Source organism: Meles meles, chromosome X (assembly GCF_922984935.1).
Source record: "Meles meles chromosome X, mMelMel3.1 paternal haplotype, whole genome shotgun sequence".
Classification (NCBI taxonomy): Eukaryota; Metazoa; Chordata; class Mammalia; order Carnivora; family Mustelidae; genus Meles; species Meles meles.
In genome coordinates this window covers 51,083,463-51,103,840 of record NC_060087.1, presented here as the reverse complement: position 1 = coordinate 51,103,840, position 20,378 = coordinate 51,083,463, and the positions used below count along the sequence as shown (strand labels likewise).

Below are 20,378 nucleotides of genomic sequence, written 5' to 3'. Positions count from 1 at the left end.
CATGCACCCTGAAAGGAGCTGAGGTGCCCTTCAACAGATGAATGGATAAAGATGTTCTTCATATAAACAATGGAATATTACTCAGCCATCAGAATAGGTGGATACCCACCTATTGCATTAATGTTGATGGAAGTGGATGGGAGTATGCTAAGTGAAATAAATCAAGCAGAGAAGGATAATTTTCATATGGTTTCACTCATATGTGGAGCATAAGGAATAGTGTAGAGGACCACAGGGGAAGGGAGGGAATTTCTTCTATTCAGGAAGAAATTAGACTGGGAGACAAACTATGAGAGTCTCTGCAGTCCAGGAATCAAAGTGAGGGTTACAGAAGGGGGGATGTGTGTAACCAGGTAATGGGTATTAAGGAGTGCTTGAGTTGTGATGAACACTGGGTGTTATACTCAACTAATGAACTGAACACTATGTCAAAAACTAATGACGTTGTATATGTTGACTAATTGAACAAAATTTTTAAAATAATGAAAAAAATAAAAGGTTGTACATGGATCTGGCCCTGATAATCTCTCTGATCTCATTTCTTTCCATCCTCATTTCTGCTCACTTCTATTCTGGCCATACTTAGGGTGCTATCTCCAGGCACATTTTGTCTCAAGGCATCAGCAACATGATTTTTACCCTCAGTTTATTCAGTTGTTTACTCAAATGTCATCTGTTCTGAGAGAGAGTCTCTATCCATCTAATAAAGTAGAATGCCTAAGGTCACATCCTGTCACTTTACTTACCCTCCTCTAAAAGTCACTCTAAAAATCATCACAACCTGATGGACATATAAAGTGTGTTAGGAAGAAAGAGATAAGAATTTGGATCCATCCAACATGGTGTAAACTATAAGGGTTATGAGAACAAGGACTTTGTTTCTGCCTATTTCCACTTCCTGAAGCAGTGCCATAATCATTTTCAGTCTTGCCACTGATTTAGCACCAAGATATGGGAAATTTTCAATATCACCATCTAATAACATAAGACCTGATTCTAGACCATTGGCCCAAGGAAGAGGGTATGACTGTTTCTAAACAACAGAATGTAAGTGCAAGAGAATAGAGGTTTAGACAGTTGTCGTCGTTGCCTGGTCAAGGCTGAGACTCCCTCTGACTCAAATAAGCAAGGGTGATAATAATATTATCATGGAACAATCCACAACTTGATTCTAGTCTAGAAGCACAGAAAATTAGGGGGTAAAAGCATAGTAGGTGAGTATAGTACACGGAATTTTTTTTCTCTCTTCCGCCCATTAAGACATAGTCTCATATTTTGCTCACTGCTGTATATTCAAACCCTAAAACAGAACTGGAAATATTATCAGACCTTCATCTGATTAACAAGCCATGGAATATCCCCAAATCACTGTAAAATAATAAAAGGCCTATGGGTCAGAGATGTAAGGGTAGTAGCAACTGTCTCCTTCCCCCACTAAGATATATGCTCTAAGACATCAGGTACTTTGTTTAGATCATTCTCTGTTCAATCCTCAGGTCCTAGGACTGGGTTGAGCTTTCTGTTTGATTATATATTAATAACCTAATGTCATCATGAAACAATATAATGTTTGGTTCAGGACTTAGGTCCCAGTGGGAAACCAGGGACTAGAAAGCATTATTATATATAAAAGTATATATATATATATATACTTTTTAGATATGTAATATATAATATGTAATAATGCTTTCTATATAAAAGTATATAATGCTTTCTATATAAAAGTATATATACATACTTTTTAGATATACACATATATATATTACCATTTTTGTCATCTATCATATGCACCCATCTAACTCTTTAGTTACATTTATCACATTTTTTATTGTTCTGTGAAGTTTTATACCACCTATATCTTCTTTATTGGACTGAAGACTACCTGAAAGATAAAAGACCATGTGTTAAGAAAGGGAGGTTTTTATTTTGTCTTCTGCTATGTCCCAAACTCTTAAAACAGTGCCAGGATTAGGGCCAGCCTTCCTCTGAAAGTCAGAATGTGGGGTAACCCCAATGTTATCATGAGGAAATGTAAGGTCTGTTTCTGGTCTTGAGGTCAGTTGCAATGATAGATATCTGTCTCAGGAACAGCCATGATACAATCTCAATGAGAACTGAAATTTTTGTCTTTTTTAGTCAGTAGCCAGTTCTGTGGCTAGACCTGGCATTCCTGAGTGTCAAAAGTGGTAAAAGTACTCAGAATATCAACTAGCATTCTAAGGTCGGTGTTATTGGTTGTTTTCTTGTTGCAATCCATCTCCCAATTAGAAAAAAGAAAATATTTCTATAATTAAAAACAAAATACGGGGGCACCTGGGTGGCTCAGTGGGTCAAAGCCTCTGCCCTCAGCTCAGGTCATGATCCCAGGGTCCTGAAATCAAGCCCTGCATTAAGCTCCCTGCTAGGCGGGAAGTCTGCTTCTCTCTCTCCCACTCCCCCTGCTTGTGTTCCCTCTCTCACTGTTTCTCTCTCTGTCAAATAAATAAATAAATAAAATCTTAAAAAAATAAATGAATAAATAAATAATAAATATATAAATCTATTTCTAAACGAAGTATCCCAAAAATGTTAATATTTTAATTGTTTGTTAAATATTGACATAGTTGATTTTGCACAAAAGTAAACAAATGTTATGTTTTATATACTTTCCGTATCATGTTTTAATTTTTCAAAATAAATAAAAATACAAAGAAATTTTAAAACACCATTATAGCTGATTTATTACAATGTTTTCAATATTGAACATATGTAGGAAATATGCATATGCAATATGCAAGGACATAAAGTATCTGAATAATACAACCAAGAAGCTTGATAATGGAGAAAAATTTAAATTTTGTATTTTATAGAAACTATACATTCTTTTCTTAATAGAAAGTTTCAATAAACCAATTACCATTGGAGAGATAAGGTTGATTAAGGATCTTCCATCAAAATTGTCACCAGGATTAAATTGTTTTATAGCTTGGTACTAGCTAATTTTAAAAGAACAACTGGAATGTTAATAAAATTTTTTAGACAAAGAACAAATAATTTTAATACTTTTCAGAGCTATCTCAGACCACAAAAAAGAATGAAAATTCACCAATTCATTTTTAAAGCTAGCACAATTTTAAAAACAGAATTTGATAAAGACAGGTGTTATATGTAAACAATGAATCTTGGAACACTACATCAAAAACTAAGGTTGTATTGTATGCTGACATAATATAATTAAAAAAATGGAAAAAAATACAATTTCAGTTTGAAGTGTAAATGGAATAATTCTAAAAAATATTGGTAAACAAATTCTAGCAATGTATCAAATGATTATTTGATTATTATAAGATGACTAAGTAGGATTTATTCCAGAGACACAAATTTGGTTCAACATCAAATACCTAGTCCTCTAATTCATTACATTGACAAATTAAAGGAAAACAAAATCATATGATTTTTTTCAATGGATGTTGAAAGACATCTGATAAATTTCAGAAGCCACTTACAATAAGCCTCCTAATGTGAAACAGGAATGGAAAAAATGGAATAAAAGAAACTCCTTAAACATTTAAGGGTTAATGACTATATGCCAATAACCAAAACCAAACATTAATAGGGAACACTAAGGACAATTCCATGAAAACTAATACCAGATGAGCATATCTGTCATAATCATTATTAAACATTATTTTGAATAAATAAAATTATTGCTATTTGCAGGTGAAATGATTGTATACCTAGAAGATTGAAATTATTCTACTTTTAAAAAGTGTAATAAGAAAATTTATGAAGTTAATTCTGTAGTTTATTTATATTGTCAAAAATTAGAAGTTAAAAATAAGCAGGGAAAAAAATGCCCAATTCAAAATGTGACAAAGTCTGTAAAAATATTTAGAAACAGATTTAATCAGATATAATGGATCCATATGAAGAACATTACAAAAACAAAACCAAAGGATTTTAATGATGTACCAAAACTTGAATGGCAAGAGTTAGTATCATTAAAATTGTGTTCTAAATAGAAATGTAGAAATGTATCACAATTCTAAGATAGCAGAATTTTTGAAATGTGGAATGCTTTCAATTTTCATAGAAAAATTAATTTCTAGAACAATTAATATAAAAGAAGAAATGGGGAAAAAAAGAAACACCTAATGAGAAGTAACTTGCTTTACCAGAGTTCAAAATTTGTGGTCAAGCCACTATAGTTAAATGACAGGATACTGGTTCACAGACTGAAAAATGGGTGGCTTATTTAATATATGATAGCATAATCATGAATCCAATGTGAACAAAATGTATATTTGAACTTTTATCTTATACCATATATAAAATAAACTCCAGATGACTCAAACAGCTAAAACCTTAAAATTAATTAAAATTTTAGAAAAAGATATAGGTGACTATTTGTATGACTTGGGGTGGGGGCACTCATCTGAAAAAGATATGAAACCAAAAAACTTAAAAGGAGGTAGAAGTCTATCTATAAATTAAAAACAACAATGTAAGAAACTATAAAGTAAAAGATACTACCACTAACGTCAAGATCAGTGATAGAATGGAAAAAATACAGATTGGCTACAAATGATTAATCTGTACCCTAGAGAAATATAGTAAGAATTCCTACAAATGCATAAGAAAAAGATCAAAGATTCAATAGATAAATGAACAAAGGATACGTACTGGCAAATCACAAAAGAGAAAAGTCCAAACAGTTAAAAAAACAAATCTCCTTGAGTTTGTCAATTAAAAAATTACTATTTAATGTTTTACCCTCCAGATTTGCAAATTTGAAAGAGTACTGGACAGGATAATGGGAAATGAGCACGTTCATTTTGTATAGTAATTTTGTAATATTAATTAAAATTAAATATACCCCTACATAGCAATCCCATTTCTGGGAATCTACCCAATAGAAATAAAATCACCAGTATTTATTGCAGCAGTGCTATGGTGAAAAAAGGAAAGGAAATAATTTACGTGACCATCAATGATAGAATGCCTGAATACCTTTTTTGGTATATAAATGTACTGTATATGCAGCTGCTAGAGGGAAGGAGAGAAAGAAGAAGAGGGGAAAGGGTGATTTATCTAATAAATGTGATGGCTTAATAAGGTATCCGATGTGAACAGAATGTATAATTTGACCTCTGTGTTATACCAAATACAAAGTAAATTCCAGGGGCAGAGGGGAACTGGGAGAGGACAAGAGGGGGGAGAAGAAGAGAGAGAGAGAGAGAGACTTGCAGCTACTTATTAGAACAGATGTCATGGATATTCCAAATATGAAAAGCAATTAGAGAGAAAAGATGTGGCTTTTCATTTTTACATAAGAGACTACAACAAACTTTCTGTAAGTGGATGGGGGAAAACGTGTAAGATTATACATCATGTTTTTAACACTTGTTACCTGGAAAGAAGAAAGGCGAGATAATAAAATGGGAGAAAGGATCTGTGTGGAGTTACACCACTAATTTTTCTTTAGTTTTTCATTGTTCCAATGGTAATGAATACTTTTCAATTTTCTATTAACACCCAAATTAAATATTCAATTATAGAACAAAGCCATATCAAAAGTACCAATGTACACTTGGGACAAAACTGGGGGACTAGTCGTTGTAAGATTTGGAGGCACAATAAGTAAAAAGTAATAATAAATTCCTGAACCTCTGACACCGTTCTGTTCCAAAAATTCACAATTACAAGAACATGACGTTTTACATTTAATAGTTCCACGACTTTTGCAAAGAGCACAATGAATTTAGGGGGTTTTCACCAAGCCATAGACATAAATGTGAATATCATCATCAAACTTAATGAAGTAGACGGATGGCTTGGCCACCACTTGATGGATAAATATGCCGGTTCTCTTGGACCCGTCATCTTTGGCGTGTTCCACTTGCTTGCCCACGAGGCTGTCGACCACTTCTCCAGGCTCCCGTTCTGCTGTAGGGAAATAGTAGTTGGAATCTGGAATGATGCGCAGGTCACCGTCTTTGTAGTCATCCAGCAGCGTGTACATATAAAGGACAGGATCTTTTTCATAAGTTATGTAAAACCAAGTGTCCATCACAGGGGCTCGCGCCAGGACCATGCCCTTCCATTCATCTTTCGTACCATGCTCACCCTCAAACACATGCCCCACTGCTTTGCCAATCAAGGAATCCGCCAGGCGCGAATCGATGTGAGGAGTTGGCACTCTTTCAGGAAGGATTTCTAACGCTAAAACTCTCTTATCTAGGTGCAGCTCTAGCCCATACACACTATCTTTGCCATCATATTTGATGATGTAGAGAGTGGGCTTCACGGAAACCTGCTCGAGCACAGTGCCCTTCCATTGCTCCACGGGCTCATTGCCTTCCTTCCAGCCGTGTTGAATGCGGCAGCCCACGATGTTCCTATGGGTGAGGAAAGTGGGCTTGCGCCGCTGCTTCCTGTGTGTGTGCCTTTTCTTCATCAGGTATGCGGAGACGCCATCTACACCCATCGGGGGCACAGTTGGGGGTGACATGGCTCAGGGTTTAAGGAGGCTCAAGCAAAGCTGCCACTTCCTCAGTTAAAATGACAAAAAGTCAACACTACCCAAAATGAGATATTTTTTTGTGATCTCTGAGTCTTTCCTCCCTTCCCCAAGTGCAAGGCTCTCCCCAAGGCTTGGCAGAAACGTTCTAACTCTGACCGTGGGCACTGGAACAGCTTGGACCTTTTGACAGTGTTCTCCTTTCCCGCCCAGGAGAGGTGTCTGCAGCACTGGCGGTTGCCGCAGCAGATGGCGGGCTAGCTTGTACTGCTTACGCCTCGCACCCACCCTGACTCCCAACCCCGAGTCCCAGAATTGACCACTTAGCTGTTATCGCTGGTGCTGAAGCTGCAAAAACGGTGACTGAGAGGACGACAGGAAATGTAGTCAACGGATAAGAGAGACGACTGCAGCAGCAAAGGAGCAGGCAGGGGTGGGTCTCTGACAAATCCGCGCGGCCTCGGCTTCGCAACGCTGCTCTGGCCGGCCTAGCTCTGGCGCCGGGGTTTTTGCTGTTTCAGGAATCCGACCCCTTAGAGCCCGCCTGCGCCTCGGACCCGCCCCCTGCCATTCCCCCTTCCGCTGGGCCTGCAGTGACTGGGCGGGTCAGTCCGCGCACCCGCTTTCAGTACGCGGTCACAGTCTCTCACTCCTTCATTTCCTCACCCACTCCCTGACCGCTTCCTTCAAACTGGAGCCAGAAAGGCCGGCTCCCCTGCTATTTCTTTCTGGCCGCTTTTCACCCGTCAGCCTTCTCCACAGCCACTCCATCTGCTTTCTATCTTTCAGGAATTCCTTACAAAGTCTTTACAAAATAATATCTAATACACACATAAACAGAGTTTGTACATACAAATTATTTTCTTTCAGTTTAAGGACTATGAGAGCAGTGAAGAAAAAGCCCACCAGCTTGATCCAAACTCTCCTTTTTATTTTCTACCTGATCACTCCCAGTAATGGCTTTTTTAATTATCTTCTTTTCTGAATGTAAAAGAAATGTACTGACATGGAGAATTTCTGAAATTCAGTGAAATAAAAGACAAAACTAACTTTGATCTTACCATCTAGACATACAGCAAAATGTTAGTTCTGATTTCTTCCTTATATTTTACAAAATTGTGAGATTTCATACTTTTATAGCTTATTTTTTTTTCTATTTATATAAAGAGCATTTCCCAAGTTTATCAAATACTCTGGAAACATGATTTTTAATTGTCCCCTAATGTTTCTTTGTGTGGATGGTCCATTATTTGTGCTAAATGACCTATGACAAAATAGGTAATGAAGCTAATTTACCTTCATATATGGACTTATTGAGCTAGTATAAACCATATTTTCAAATAATATTTAATGCCATGGGGATCCACATATAGGGAAAATGTGTGGAAAAGTAGGCTATTGAGACAAAGTTATGGAGAGAGAAACAAACTTTAGAGCGAGAAAAATGAAAGGGCTTCTGTTGTATATATTTGTTTTTTTCTGATTATAGGACTACTGCATCTTCCTATGGAAAATCTGAAAGATAGAAAAGAAAGTGTCTGTAATTTCACCTATCTCAAGTCACAGGGTTGTTATGAGGATTAAATAGTAATGTGTGTAAAACTTTTAGCCCTGTATCCTACCTTACGAGATGGTAAGTAAAGCCAGGGAAGTCTACTCCCTGATTCTCATTCCTCCATCCTTCATGGTGAGAAGACAATACCTCATGTCATTACAGGTAAAATAAAAGTCATCATTTTATGTAGAAATGTAGAAAAGTAGGGGAGAGAGCTGCGAGATGAAAATACTAGCTGCCTCCACATTTCATACCTTCCAAGACAGGGACAGGAAAAAACCTAGTCCTTGTACCATTTCATAGCTAAAAGGGCAGAATGTTCTGGACCTCCAATTCCCCGTGTTTCCCAGGTCAAAGACTTTGAAGATGGGATGATTCTTCAATACTACACATTGAGGGATGCCTGGGTGGCTCAGTGAGTTAAGCCACTGCCTTTGGCTCAGGTCATTATCCCAGAGTCCTGGGATCGAGTCCCGCATCAGGCTCCTTGCTCAGCAGGGAGCCTGCTTCTCTCTCCACCTCTGCCTGCCTCTCTGCTTGCTTGGGTGCTCTCTTTCTCTCTCTCTCTTCCTCTCTGACATAAATAAATAAATAAATAAAATCTTTGAAAAAAATACTACACATTGAGAAAGTAATTCTGAGGAAGCAAGAAAACTACATACACTACAAGGTGCTTCTAAACTCTTTGGAATGTTATAGTGAGGGGCACCTGGGGGCCTAAGTTGGTTGAATGGCTGCTTTTGGCTCAGGTCATGATTCCCGGGTCCTGGGATCAAGCCCTGAATTGGGTTCCCTGCTCCTTGGGGAGCCTGCTTCTCTCTTCCCCTCTGCCTGCCATTCTCCATGTTTGTGCTCTCTCCTTCTGTCAAATAAATAATATCTTTAAAAAAATGAATGTCGGGATGCCTGGGTGGCTCAGTGGGTTAAAGCCTCTGCCTTCGGCTCAGGTCATGATCCCAGGGCCCTGGGATTGAGCCCCACGTTGGGCTTTCTGCTCCGCGGGGAGCCTGCTTCCTCCTCTCTCTCTGCCTGCCTCTCTGCCTAGTTGTGATTTCTCTCTGTCAAATAAATAAAATATTTAAAAAAAGAATGTCATAGTGGTGTGTACATATTCACATACATATACAACTTACACACTGAAAGAAGACGTGTGCAAATGTCATGTGATTATGATCCACAAAAGAAACATGTTCCAGGTAATCTCCTATACCAAGATGGGCCAAGCTCCTTTTGCTTAAAAAAAGCAGTTGACATGTAGGGACGACCACACATAGGTCACACAAATGGAAGCCAAACAATTCACTCAGACCCTTTGGTTACATAGTTCCATGGAATTCTTGCTCACAACCCCACAAAGCAGCCTGACAAGGCAATTTCTTATATCCATTCTTACCTAAAACTATGATTCTAATGTTAAGTCATTACCTAACATTACCTAACAGGGATTCAGTGGACCCTACCATACTACGACATAATGTATATTTTGTATGTCTGCCCACTCAACTATAAAACCATCAAGAAATAACTTTTATCTTACATCTCAAGTATCTAACACAGAGTAGGTACTCAATAATTTTTTATGAAATAAATAAATAAGTGGTTTTAGCTGCTCTGCTCCAATACAAAGAAATCCTCCCTAATGAAGCAGATACTCTGACAAAACCTCTACAGATTAAAGTCCCAGTGACTTAAAATATCTCACAGCAGCTCGATTTATCCCTTCAAAACATGCAGATCACTGGCCCTGTGAATGTGTCCAAAAATCTGAAAATGATTAGGAGAGCACCATCAACCTACAATATGTGGATAATAATAACATCTACCTCAAAGGATAGCTGTAAATATTAAAATAAATAAAAGTAAATTTGTTTTTTTAAAAATTTTATTTACTTATTTGACAGAGAGATCACAAGTAGGCAGAGAGGCAGGCAGAGAGAGAGGCAGAAGCAAGCTCCTGCTGAGCAGAGAGCCCGATGTGGGGCTCGATCCCAGGACCCTGGGACCATGACCTGAGCTGAAGGCAGAGGCTTTAATCCACTGAGCCACCCAGGTGCCCCAATAAAAGTAAATTTCTTAACACATGAACCAAACCCTGGTAAGTACTTGTCGTTTCCTAAGCAGTCACCCCCTAAAATATGTCCTTTTTCTCACCAGGTCTGTCTACAACCCTCCTGGATCACGTCCCATCCCTAAACCTTTGCTCTATTTTACACTCAAGATCTCTCTTAAAAAAAATAACTACTCGGGGCACCTGGGTGGCTCAGTGGGTTAAAGCCTCTGCCTTCAGCTCAGGTCATGATCCCAGAGTCCTAGGATCAAGCCCCGCATCGGGCTCTCTGCTCAACGGGGAGCCTGATTTCTCCTCTCTCTTTGCCTGCCTCTCTGCTTACTTGTGATCTCTGTCTAAATAAATAAGTAAAATATTTTTTTAAAAAAATTAACTACTCAACATATAGAACATCATTAGTTTTTGATGTAGTGTTGTGTATAACACCCAGTGCTCATCATATCACATGTCCTTCTTAATGTCCATCACCTCTTGGTTAGGACCTGAGTATAAATTGAAAAGGCACAGTGGCAAGGATTTGTCCCTTATAGCCAGTTTCAGAGCAGTCTTTCAAATGTTGTAATTTTCTGGAAGCCCAAATTCTGGATAAATAAAATATTATTGAAAATAAACTTGTGAGATATAGTTATAATTTATAATTGGATGGGGGTGGAGATAGGCATAAATGCTTTTAATTTCATTGTACATGCTAGATTATAATACATGCATGCTATGACATGTATAAATTAAGCACTGGGGATGAAAGGAGGTAGTAATTTATTATGGCTGGAAGATGAGAAAAGACAACTTAGAGGGCACCTGGGTGGGGCGCCTGAGTGGCTCAGTGGGTTAAAGCCTCTGCCTTGGGCTCAGGTCATGATCCCAGGGTCCTGGGATCAAACCCCACATTAGGCTCCCTGCTCGGCGGGAAGCCTGATTCTCCCTCTGCCCATTCCCCCTGCTTGAATTCCCTTTCTCACTGTCTCTCTTTCTGTCAAATAAATAAAATCTTAAAAAAAAAAGACAACTTGAAAGAGTAGGAAAACAAAAGGAAGACATTCAGAAGGTGGTGGAATATTGAGGCCTTTTCAGTCTAAGACAGCTGAAGATAAGGCACAGAAGGATGCATGAGCATAGGATAAATGAAAAACTAATCAGAAGATGGTGGCTGGAGCACAGAGTATGTGAGACTAAGAAACAGCGTATGTGGTTTGTGGTGGGAAACAAAGTTAGTTGACAGCCTGAAGTGCAGGGAATTGACCTTCCATCCACTGCAGGAATTTGATCTCTCTATGGCTGAGTGGGAGCAGATGATGTTCCAATTCCTCTGATGTAGTGTTGGCAGGAATCAACTAGACAGCTGATTTTCCATGACCTATCTGGCAGAACCAGGCAGTGATTCCCTAGGATGGCAGTGCTTCCTTAATATGGCAGTGCTTCCCTGTCAGAGTAGTTAGTATAAGAGGAGCTGAGCACAGAAATGATCCCCCCCCCCCACAACAGAAACAAGCAGTGTGGTGTTTTAACTTTCTTATGTAGTGTCAGTGAGGTTTAATAATACATTTTCCCTCCACCCTTAGCTGATGGTATAAGGTAGTGTTGGTGACCTCTATTCTATAGCCTCTTCTCACTCTGCCCCCATATCAACACAACAGCAATGGAACTCTGAATAACACAGAACAAGGCAGGGCAAGACAAAATTCTAGTTTCCAACACTCTTGGAGTAGTGAAAAACAGTGAGGAACTGAAATTACATCCCTATCTACCATCAGTGAGACTGAATGAGGAAAACAAGATGGGAATACATGGTACCCAAATTTCCCTACACCCTGGTGTTAGTGAGGTACAATGGTTAGATAAACATCCACATCTACACCCACTTGGAGGCAGTGAGATGGTATGAGTCAGTACTTATCTCTCACCATGAAGGTTTTGGCAGATCTGACAAGGGTGTTAAATTTCTATTTCACACATGTGCAATAACGTAGTGTGAGTCAGTGTTCCACTTTTGCAAAAAGGGTGTCAGGAAATCCCACTAGACATTGACATGTACACACACCTGGCCATCCAGGTTCATCACAACAAGAACACTCGTTGATTAAAAAAAAAAAAGATAGACTACAGAGCCCATATTATAATATTGAAAATGATAAGGATTTGATGAAAATACAAAGATCATACAAAGATCAAGGGAAATCACAACTTGAATGATGGAAGAAAATCAATAGATATCAGATTGAGATAAATCAATTATTGAAATAATCTGAAAGAGATTTTAAAGCACCTATCATAAAAAGGCTTTAGTAAGCAATTGTTAATTATTTTGAAAACCTCAGCAAATAAATGGAAGGTATAAAAAAAGAGCCAAATAGAAACTTTAGAATAGAAAATAAAATAATCAAAATAAAGATCTCCTAGAATTGGAAATTTTTAAAAAAATTGTTCCAATATAATACATATATTAAGATTTATTTATTTATTTGAGAGGGTAATAAAGAGAGAATGAGGGGGAAGGGGAAGAGACTCTCAAGAAGACTCTGAACTAAGCATGATGCTGCTGTGGGATTTGATTTCATTATCCTGAGATCATGACCTGAACTTAAACCAAGAGTTGGATGTTTAACCAACAGAGCCACCCAGGAGCCCCTACATTGTTATATTGGCATTAGGTGTACATGATAGTGATTCAATAATTCCATATATTACCCAGTACTTATCATGACAAGCACACTCCTTAATCTATATCACCTACTTCACCCATGCCCTCACTCACCTATTCCCTATATCAGTTTGTTCTGATAATTAAGAGTCTGTTTTTTGGTTTCTCTCTCTCTTTCTCCCTGTCTGCTCATTTGTTTTGTTTCATGAATTCCACATATGAATGAAATCATATAGTTTTTTTTTTTACTTTCTTTGACTGAATTATTTCACTTAACATTTTACTCTATCTCCTCCATATCATTGCAAAGAGCAAGATTTTATTTCTGAATATGGCCAAATAATATTCCATTGTTATACTTATTGTATATAAGTACCACGTTTTTAAAAATTCGTTTATCTGTCAATGGATATGTGTGTTGCTTCCATAATTTGGCCACTGTAAATAATGTTGCCTGTATTTCCTTGAATCAGTGTTTTTGTATTTTGGGACTAAGTACCCATTAATAAAATTACTGGATTCTAGGGCAGTTTTATTTTTAACTCTTTGAGGAAGTGTCATACTGCTTTCCAGTTACCAGTTTGTAATCCCATCCAAAGCATAAGAGAGCTCCTTTTTCTCAGTCTTCACCAGCAATGGTTGCTTCTTGTGTTTTTATTTTGGGCATTCAGACAGGTATGAGGTAATATCTAATTGCAGCTTTAATTTGCATTTCCCTGATGATGAATAATGTTGAGCATCTTTTCATGTGTATGTTGGCCATCTGGATGTCTTCTTTGGAGAAATGTCTGTTACCCTATCCCGTACCCCCCCCTTTTTTTTAGTTTTAATTTAGATTATTTGTGTTTTGGGTGTTGAATTTTGTAAGTCCTTTAATTTTAAGTTATTTATCTAAACTCCACTTAGTTAACATACAGTGTAACAGTTTCAGTTGTAGAATTTAGTAATTCAACGCTTAAATACAACAGCTGGCACTCATCACAAGTGCAGTCCTTACTACCCCTCATATATCTAACCCAGCACCCCAACTACTTCCCCTCTGGTAGCAATACCATTTACTCTATAGTTAAGAGTCTCTTTCTTGGTTTAACTCTTTCTTTCCCCATATATTCCCAGGTTTTGTTTATTAAATTCCACATATGTGTGAAATCATATGTATCTGTCTTTCTCTGACTGACTTATTTTTCCTGGTATAGTACTCTCTAGCTCAATCCACATTACATCCTGTCTTTCCAAATGGAAAAGCATCTCTGTAGTGTTCCTGACTTTTATGGATATGTAATGTTCATATATATGTATATATATATGAATAAATACTCACTTCACACCTCTCCAAATGGCTAAAATTAACAACACAAAAAACAACAGGTGTTGGTAAGGATGCAGAGAAAGGAGAATTCTCTTTCACTGTTGGTGAAAATGCAAACTGGTGCATCCACTCTGGAAAACAGTATGGAAGTTCTTCAAAAAGTTAAAAATAGTACTACCCTATGATCCAGCAAGTGCACTACCAGGTATTTATCCAAAGGATACAAAAATACAAATTTGAAGGGGTATATGTACTCTTGTGTTTATAGCAGCATTATGAACAATAGCCAAATCATGGAAAGAGCCCAATGATCATCAACTAATAAATGGATAAATAAGTTACATACAGGTTATGAGGGGCAAAATGGCAGAGAAATAGGAAACCTGTTTCAACTGATCCCCTGAATTGAGCTTAATATCTACCAGAACACTCTGAACACCCATGAAATCAGACTGAGATGTAAGATTATACACTTCTGGATCTCTATGGGGGCAGAAGATCATCAGTGGAGAAGTACAGAGGAGTGGGAAAGCTTGGACTGATATCAGAGGATAAACAGAAGAGGGGTAGCCACCAGAAGTGACCCATTGGAAAGTAATACCCCAATACGAAAGGCCTCTGTGCTTGAGGACCAGCATTAACTTTGAGTCTGGTTAAAAGCACTCAAAAAGACGACGTGGATGGAACTAGAGCGTATCATGCTTAGTGAAATAAGTCAATCGGAGAAAGACAACTATCATATGATCTCCCTGATATGAGGACATGGAGAAGCAACATGGGGGGGTAGGGGATAGGAGAAGAATAAATGAAACAAGATGGGATTGGGAGGGAGACAAACCATAAATGCCTCTTAATCTCACAAAACAAACTGGGGGTTCCTGGGGGGAGGTGGGATTGGGAGAGGGGGAGTGGGCTATGGACATTGGGGAGGGGAGGCGAACCATAAGAGACTATGGACTCTGAAAAACAACCTGAGGGTTTTGAAGGGTCAGGGGTGGGAGGTTGGGGCAACCTGAGGGTTTTGAAGGGTCAAGGGTGGGAGGTTGGGGGAACAGGTGGTGGGTAATGGGGAGGGCACGTTTTGCATGGAGCACTGGGTGTTGTGCAAAACGAATGAATACTGTTACGCTGAAAAAATAAATAAAATGGAAAAAAAAATAAAAAAAAAGCACTCAAAAAGAGCAAAGGGTTGTAAGGGACAGTTGGTGGTACCAGGTGGCCACAGACACAGACCCAAGCCCACGGTCCCAGGGCAGTCACACCAGGTGCCCACACATGCCTGAGAGAACCTGGCATGGGCTCCAGCTGAAGGTCCCTTAGCCCACAGCCTTCCACAACCTGTGCCACTTCCAGGTCTGAACGTACCCAGTGTAGGCTCCAAACAGCAGTCCCCCAATGACAGCCAACATGATTGGGTCAGCTGGGAACAACACAGATTGTGGTTTTAATGGCACAGGAGTGCAGAGACAAGCAGGGGCCTCAGGCAACCACTGAGACGATGTCTGGGGGTGCACACCACCTGTGGGAGGTTGTGGTGTTCAGCGGAGTTTGCAGAGGGGGAGTCTGTGTTTTCTGGACCATCCAGAAGGGAGAAGACTGAGATGAGACTTCTCTCTGAAGTGGAGGTCTGGGTGTGGACAGTTTACTTTCCTCTGTCTCCCTGAAAAGGCACAACAGCCACCAAAGAACAAAAACCTCCAGAGAACAAAAGCCTGAAAGACCAGTTTCCACAGAGCCCAGCCCCTTAATAGGGGGCAGGGCAACTCAGCTCAAGCAAGATGGATTGAAAACACAATGTGGCAGGACCCTGCCCTGGGAGATAAGCCAAAAGAACAAGAAGACAACACAGGACCCCCATAAAACTGTAAAACCCCAACATCAGGGGAAAACAATATATTAAGCTCTTGGAATTGCCCCAAAACCTGTATAATTCCTATATAAAATTTTTCTTTTTTTTTTAATTCATTCTCATGATTCTTGTTCTTTTATTTTTTTAACCTACTTACCATTACAACTAGATATTAAATGGAACATATTCCATAATAACTTTCTAATTTGAACTTTTTCATACATACACCTGTTTCTTTTTATTTTTTTCTTTTTTAAATATATATCTATATCTATACCTATATAGATAGATAGATAGATAGATAGATAGATGAAGCTTATATCTATATATATCTATATCTATAAGTATCTATATCTATATCTTATATCTACATATATATAGATATAAGCTTCAAGGTAGTCCTTTTCCCTATCCAATACTACATCAATATAAACCAGTTTTAATTTCCCTGTATCTCTGGAAAGTTGAGTCCTTTAACAACGATAACAAGACACACCGAGGAAGAACTGAAATAAACTTCCTCACCCACATCGAGGGTTTATAACTTCAGTGTTTCTGTATATTTCTTTTCATTTTTGTACTATATAAATCTTGTTCTTGGGGTCCATTTAGGCTGAGTTTTTCTTTTTTATTTCTTTTACTTTTGTCACTCTTTTTGTTTTTCTCTTTGTACCTTATAAATCTTACTTTGGTGGCTCATTTTTTCTCTTTTTCTCTCTATTTTTTCTTTTTTTTTTATTTTTGGAGGTGACTACTGAGTGCTCTGAAACTTTCCAAGGTTCACCTTGACTGGATCATGGTTGATATATCCAGATATACATCCCCTCAACCACCTCTCACCAAAATGACTAGGAGGAGGAACACCAACAGAGGAAAAATTCAGAGACTGTGACCTCTGCCACAGAACTATTGGATATGAGCATAAACAATATATCAGAAATAGAATTCAGGGTAACAGTTATACAGGCAATGGCTAGGTTGAAGAAATCATTAGTGGCAACATAGAATCTCTAAGGGAGGAAGTGAGAGCTGATATGGCAGAACTTGAAAATGTTATCAATGAGATCCAATATATTCTAAATACTCTAACAGCTAGGGAAAACGAGACAGAATATCAAATTAATGGTCTAGAAGACAAACTGATAGAAGAGAACAATCAGGAGGGGACTTGGAACAAACAGCTTAGAAACCACGAAGATAGAATTAGGGAAATAAAAGATGCCATGAGACATTCCAATGTCAGAATTATTGGGATCCCTGAGGGGTTGGAGATAGAGAGAGGACTAGAAGATATAGTTGAAAAAATCCTGGTTGAAAATTTATCTAATCTAGGGAATGGGATGATTGTTTGTATCCTAGAGGCAGAGAGGACATCCCCAAATATCAATGAGGGTAGAAAGACCTCCAGGGACATAATTGTGAAATTCAGGAGCATAAATTCAGAGAAGATGTCTTAAGGGTAGCTAGGGGGAAGAGATTCCTTAGATACAGAGGGAGTAACATCAGAATAATGTCATCCTGCCCACAGAAACCTAGCAAGCCAGAAAGGGCTGACAAGCCATATTTAGGGTGCTAAATGAGAAGAACATGCAGTCAAGGATACCTTATCTAGCAAAGCTGACATTAAGAATGGATGGAGAGATAAAGAGCTTCTAAGACCAGAAAGGTTTAAAAGAGTGTGCAACCACCAAGCCAACATTATAAGAAATATTAAGGGGCATTCTATAAAATAAGAAAGAACACAAGAGTGACATAGAACAGAAATTTACAGAGAAAATCTTTAGAAACAAGGACTTCACAGGCAACATGATGTTAATAAAAAACTTATCTTTCAGTAATCACTTTCGATGTGAATGGCCTAAATACTCCCATAAAATGGCACAGGGTTGCAGATTGGATAAAATGACAGGACCCGTCCATATGCTGTCAATAAGAGACACATTTTGAACCTAAAGATACATCCAGACTGAAAGTGAAGGGTTGGAGAATCATCTTTCATGCCAACAGGCCTCAAAAGAAAGCTCGAGTAGTGAGTCTCATATCAGAAAAATTAGATTTTAAGCTTAATACTGTAGTCAGAGATACAGAAGAACACTATATCATTCTTAAAGGAACTATGCAACAAGAAGATCTATCAATTGTAAATATTTATGCACCCAATATGGGAGCAGCCAATTACATAAGAAAACTGTTAAACAAAATAGTCATATTGATATGAATACACTAATTGTAGGGGATCTTAACTCTCAGCAATAGACAGATCATCTAAGCAGAAAATCAACAAAGAAACAAGATCTTTGAATGACACATCAAACCAGATGGACCTCATAGAAATATACAGAACATTCCACCCTAAAACAATAGAATACTCATTCTTCACGAGTGTGCATGGAATTTTCTCCACACTAGACCACATACTGGGTCACAAATAAAGGCTCAACCAATACGAAAAGACTATGATTATTCCCTGCATATCCTCAGACCACAACACTTTGAAACTGGAACTCAACCACAAGAAAAAGTTTGGAAGAAATTTAAACACTTGGAAGCTAAAGACCATCCTGCTCAAGAATGTTTGGATCAATCAGGAAATCAAAGAAGAAATTAAACAACTCATGGAAACCAATGAAAATGAAAACACATTGGTCCAAAACCTATAGGATATGGCAAAGGCAGTCCTAAGGAGGAAATACATAGCCATCCAAGCCTCACTCAAAAAAATTGGAAAAACCCGAGTGACGTGGAGCACTTTTTCATGTGTCTGTTGGCCATCTGGATGTCTTCTTTGCAGAAATGTCTGTTCATGTCCTCTGCCCATTTCTTGATTGGATTGTTTGTTCTTTGGGTGTTGAGTTTGCTAAGTTCCTTATAGATTTTGGATACTAGCCCTTTATCTGATATGTCGTTTGCAAATATCTTCTCCCATTCTGTCAGCTGTCTTTTGGTTTTGTTAACTGTTTCCTTTGCTGTGCAAAAGCTTTTGATCTTGATGAAATCCCAATAGTTCATTTTCGCCCTTGCTTCCCTTGCCTTTCCCGTTGTTCCTAGGAAGATGTTGCTGCGGCTGAGGTCGAAGAGGTTGCTGCCTGCATTCTCCTCAAGGATTTTGATGGATTCCTTTCTCACATTGAGGTTGGTGGGAATGCAAGCTGGTGCAACCACTCTGGAAAACAGCATGGAGGTTCCTCAAAATGTTGAAAATAGAACTACCCTATGACCCAGCAATTGCACTACTGGGTATTTACCCTAAAGATACAAACATAGTGATCCGAAGGGGCACGTGTACCCGAATGTTTATAGCAGCAATGTCTACAATAGCCAGACTATGGAAAGAACCTAGATGTCCATCAACAGATGAATGGATCAAGAAGATGTGGTATATATACACAATGGAATACTATGCAGCCATCAAAAGAAATGAAATCTTGCCATTTGCGACGACGTGGATGGAACTAGAGCGTATCATGCTTAGTGAAATAAGTCAATCGGAGAAAGACAACTATCATATGATCTCCCTGATATGAGGACATGGAGAAGCAACATGGGGGGGTAGGGGGATAGGAGAAGAATAAATGAAACAAGATGGGATTGGGAGGGAGACAAACCATAAATGACTCTTAATCTCACAAAACAAACTGGGGGTTGCTGGGGGAGGTGGGATTGGGAGAGGGGGAGGGGGCTATGGACATTGGGGAGGGGAGGCGAACCATAAGAGACTATGGACTCTGAAAAACAACCTGAGGGTTTTGAAGGGTCAGGGGTGGGAGGTTGGGGGAACAGGTGGTGGGTGATGGGGAGGGCACGTTTTGCATGGAGCACTGGGTGTTGTGCAAAAAGAATGAATACTGTTACGCTGAAAAAAAAATAAATAAATAGAAAACATAAACTAAAAAAAAAAAAAAAAAAAAAAAAAAAAAAAAAAAAAAAAAAAAAATTGGAAAAACCCGAATACACCATCTCACTTCATACTTTAAAGAACTGGAAAAATCAACAACAAATTAAGCCGACTCCATGCACAAGAAGGGAAATAATTAAGATTAGAGCAAAGATCAATGAGTTAAAAATTAGAGATACAGTAGAATGCATCAATGAAACTAGAAGCTTGTGTGTCCCAGCCATGCAGGGGAGAAAAATTAGGCACAAACAAGTCAGCTGCAAGAGAAAGAGAACAAGGACAGGCATTTGATAAGATTGCCACCCCGAACAACTCCTCAGTCCCCTATTAACAGTAGGCAAAGGGGTCCAAGGAGATTATAGATAAGCAAGAAGAAAAGCAAGATATGCCTGCTCAAGTAGTACAGGATTTGTGGTTGAGTACACCATTTAAAGAGATCCTAGTTAACAACACTTGATCTCTGGAGAGGGGGAGATAACAGAAAAAAGAATCAGGCGGCATTCCAACCTCAGTGGGCCAGGCATTACCACATGCTCTGTTTCAAGGACTTATGTCATCCTTTCCC

At 38.5% G+C, this 20,378-nt stretch overlaps 1 protein-coding gene across 1 annotated transcript; it reads right to left on the bottom strand.

The window, feature by feature from the left end:
* Positions 1-3,191: 3,191 nt before the first annotated feature.
* On the bottom strand, positions 3,192-6,972 carry SPIN4 (spindlin family member 4). The gene has a single exon (XM_045994501.1). It carries the CDS (start codon positions 6,488-6,490, stop codon positions 5,741-5,743), a length of 750 nt encoding a protein of 249 aa, XP_045850457.1. The 5' UTR covers positions 6,491-6,972; the 3' UTR covers positions 3,192-5,740.
* Positions 6,973-20,378: the final 13,406 nt, after the last annotated feature.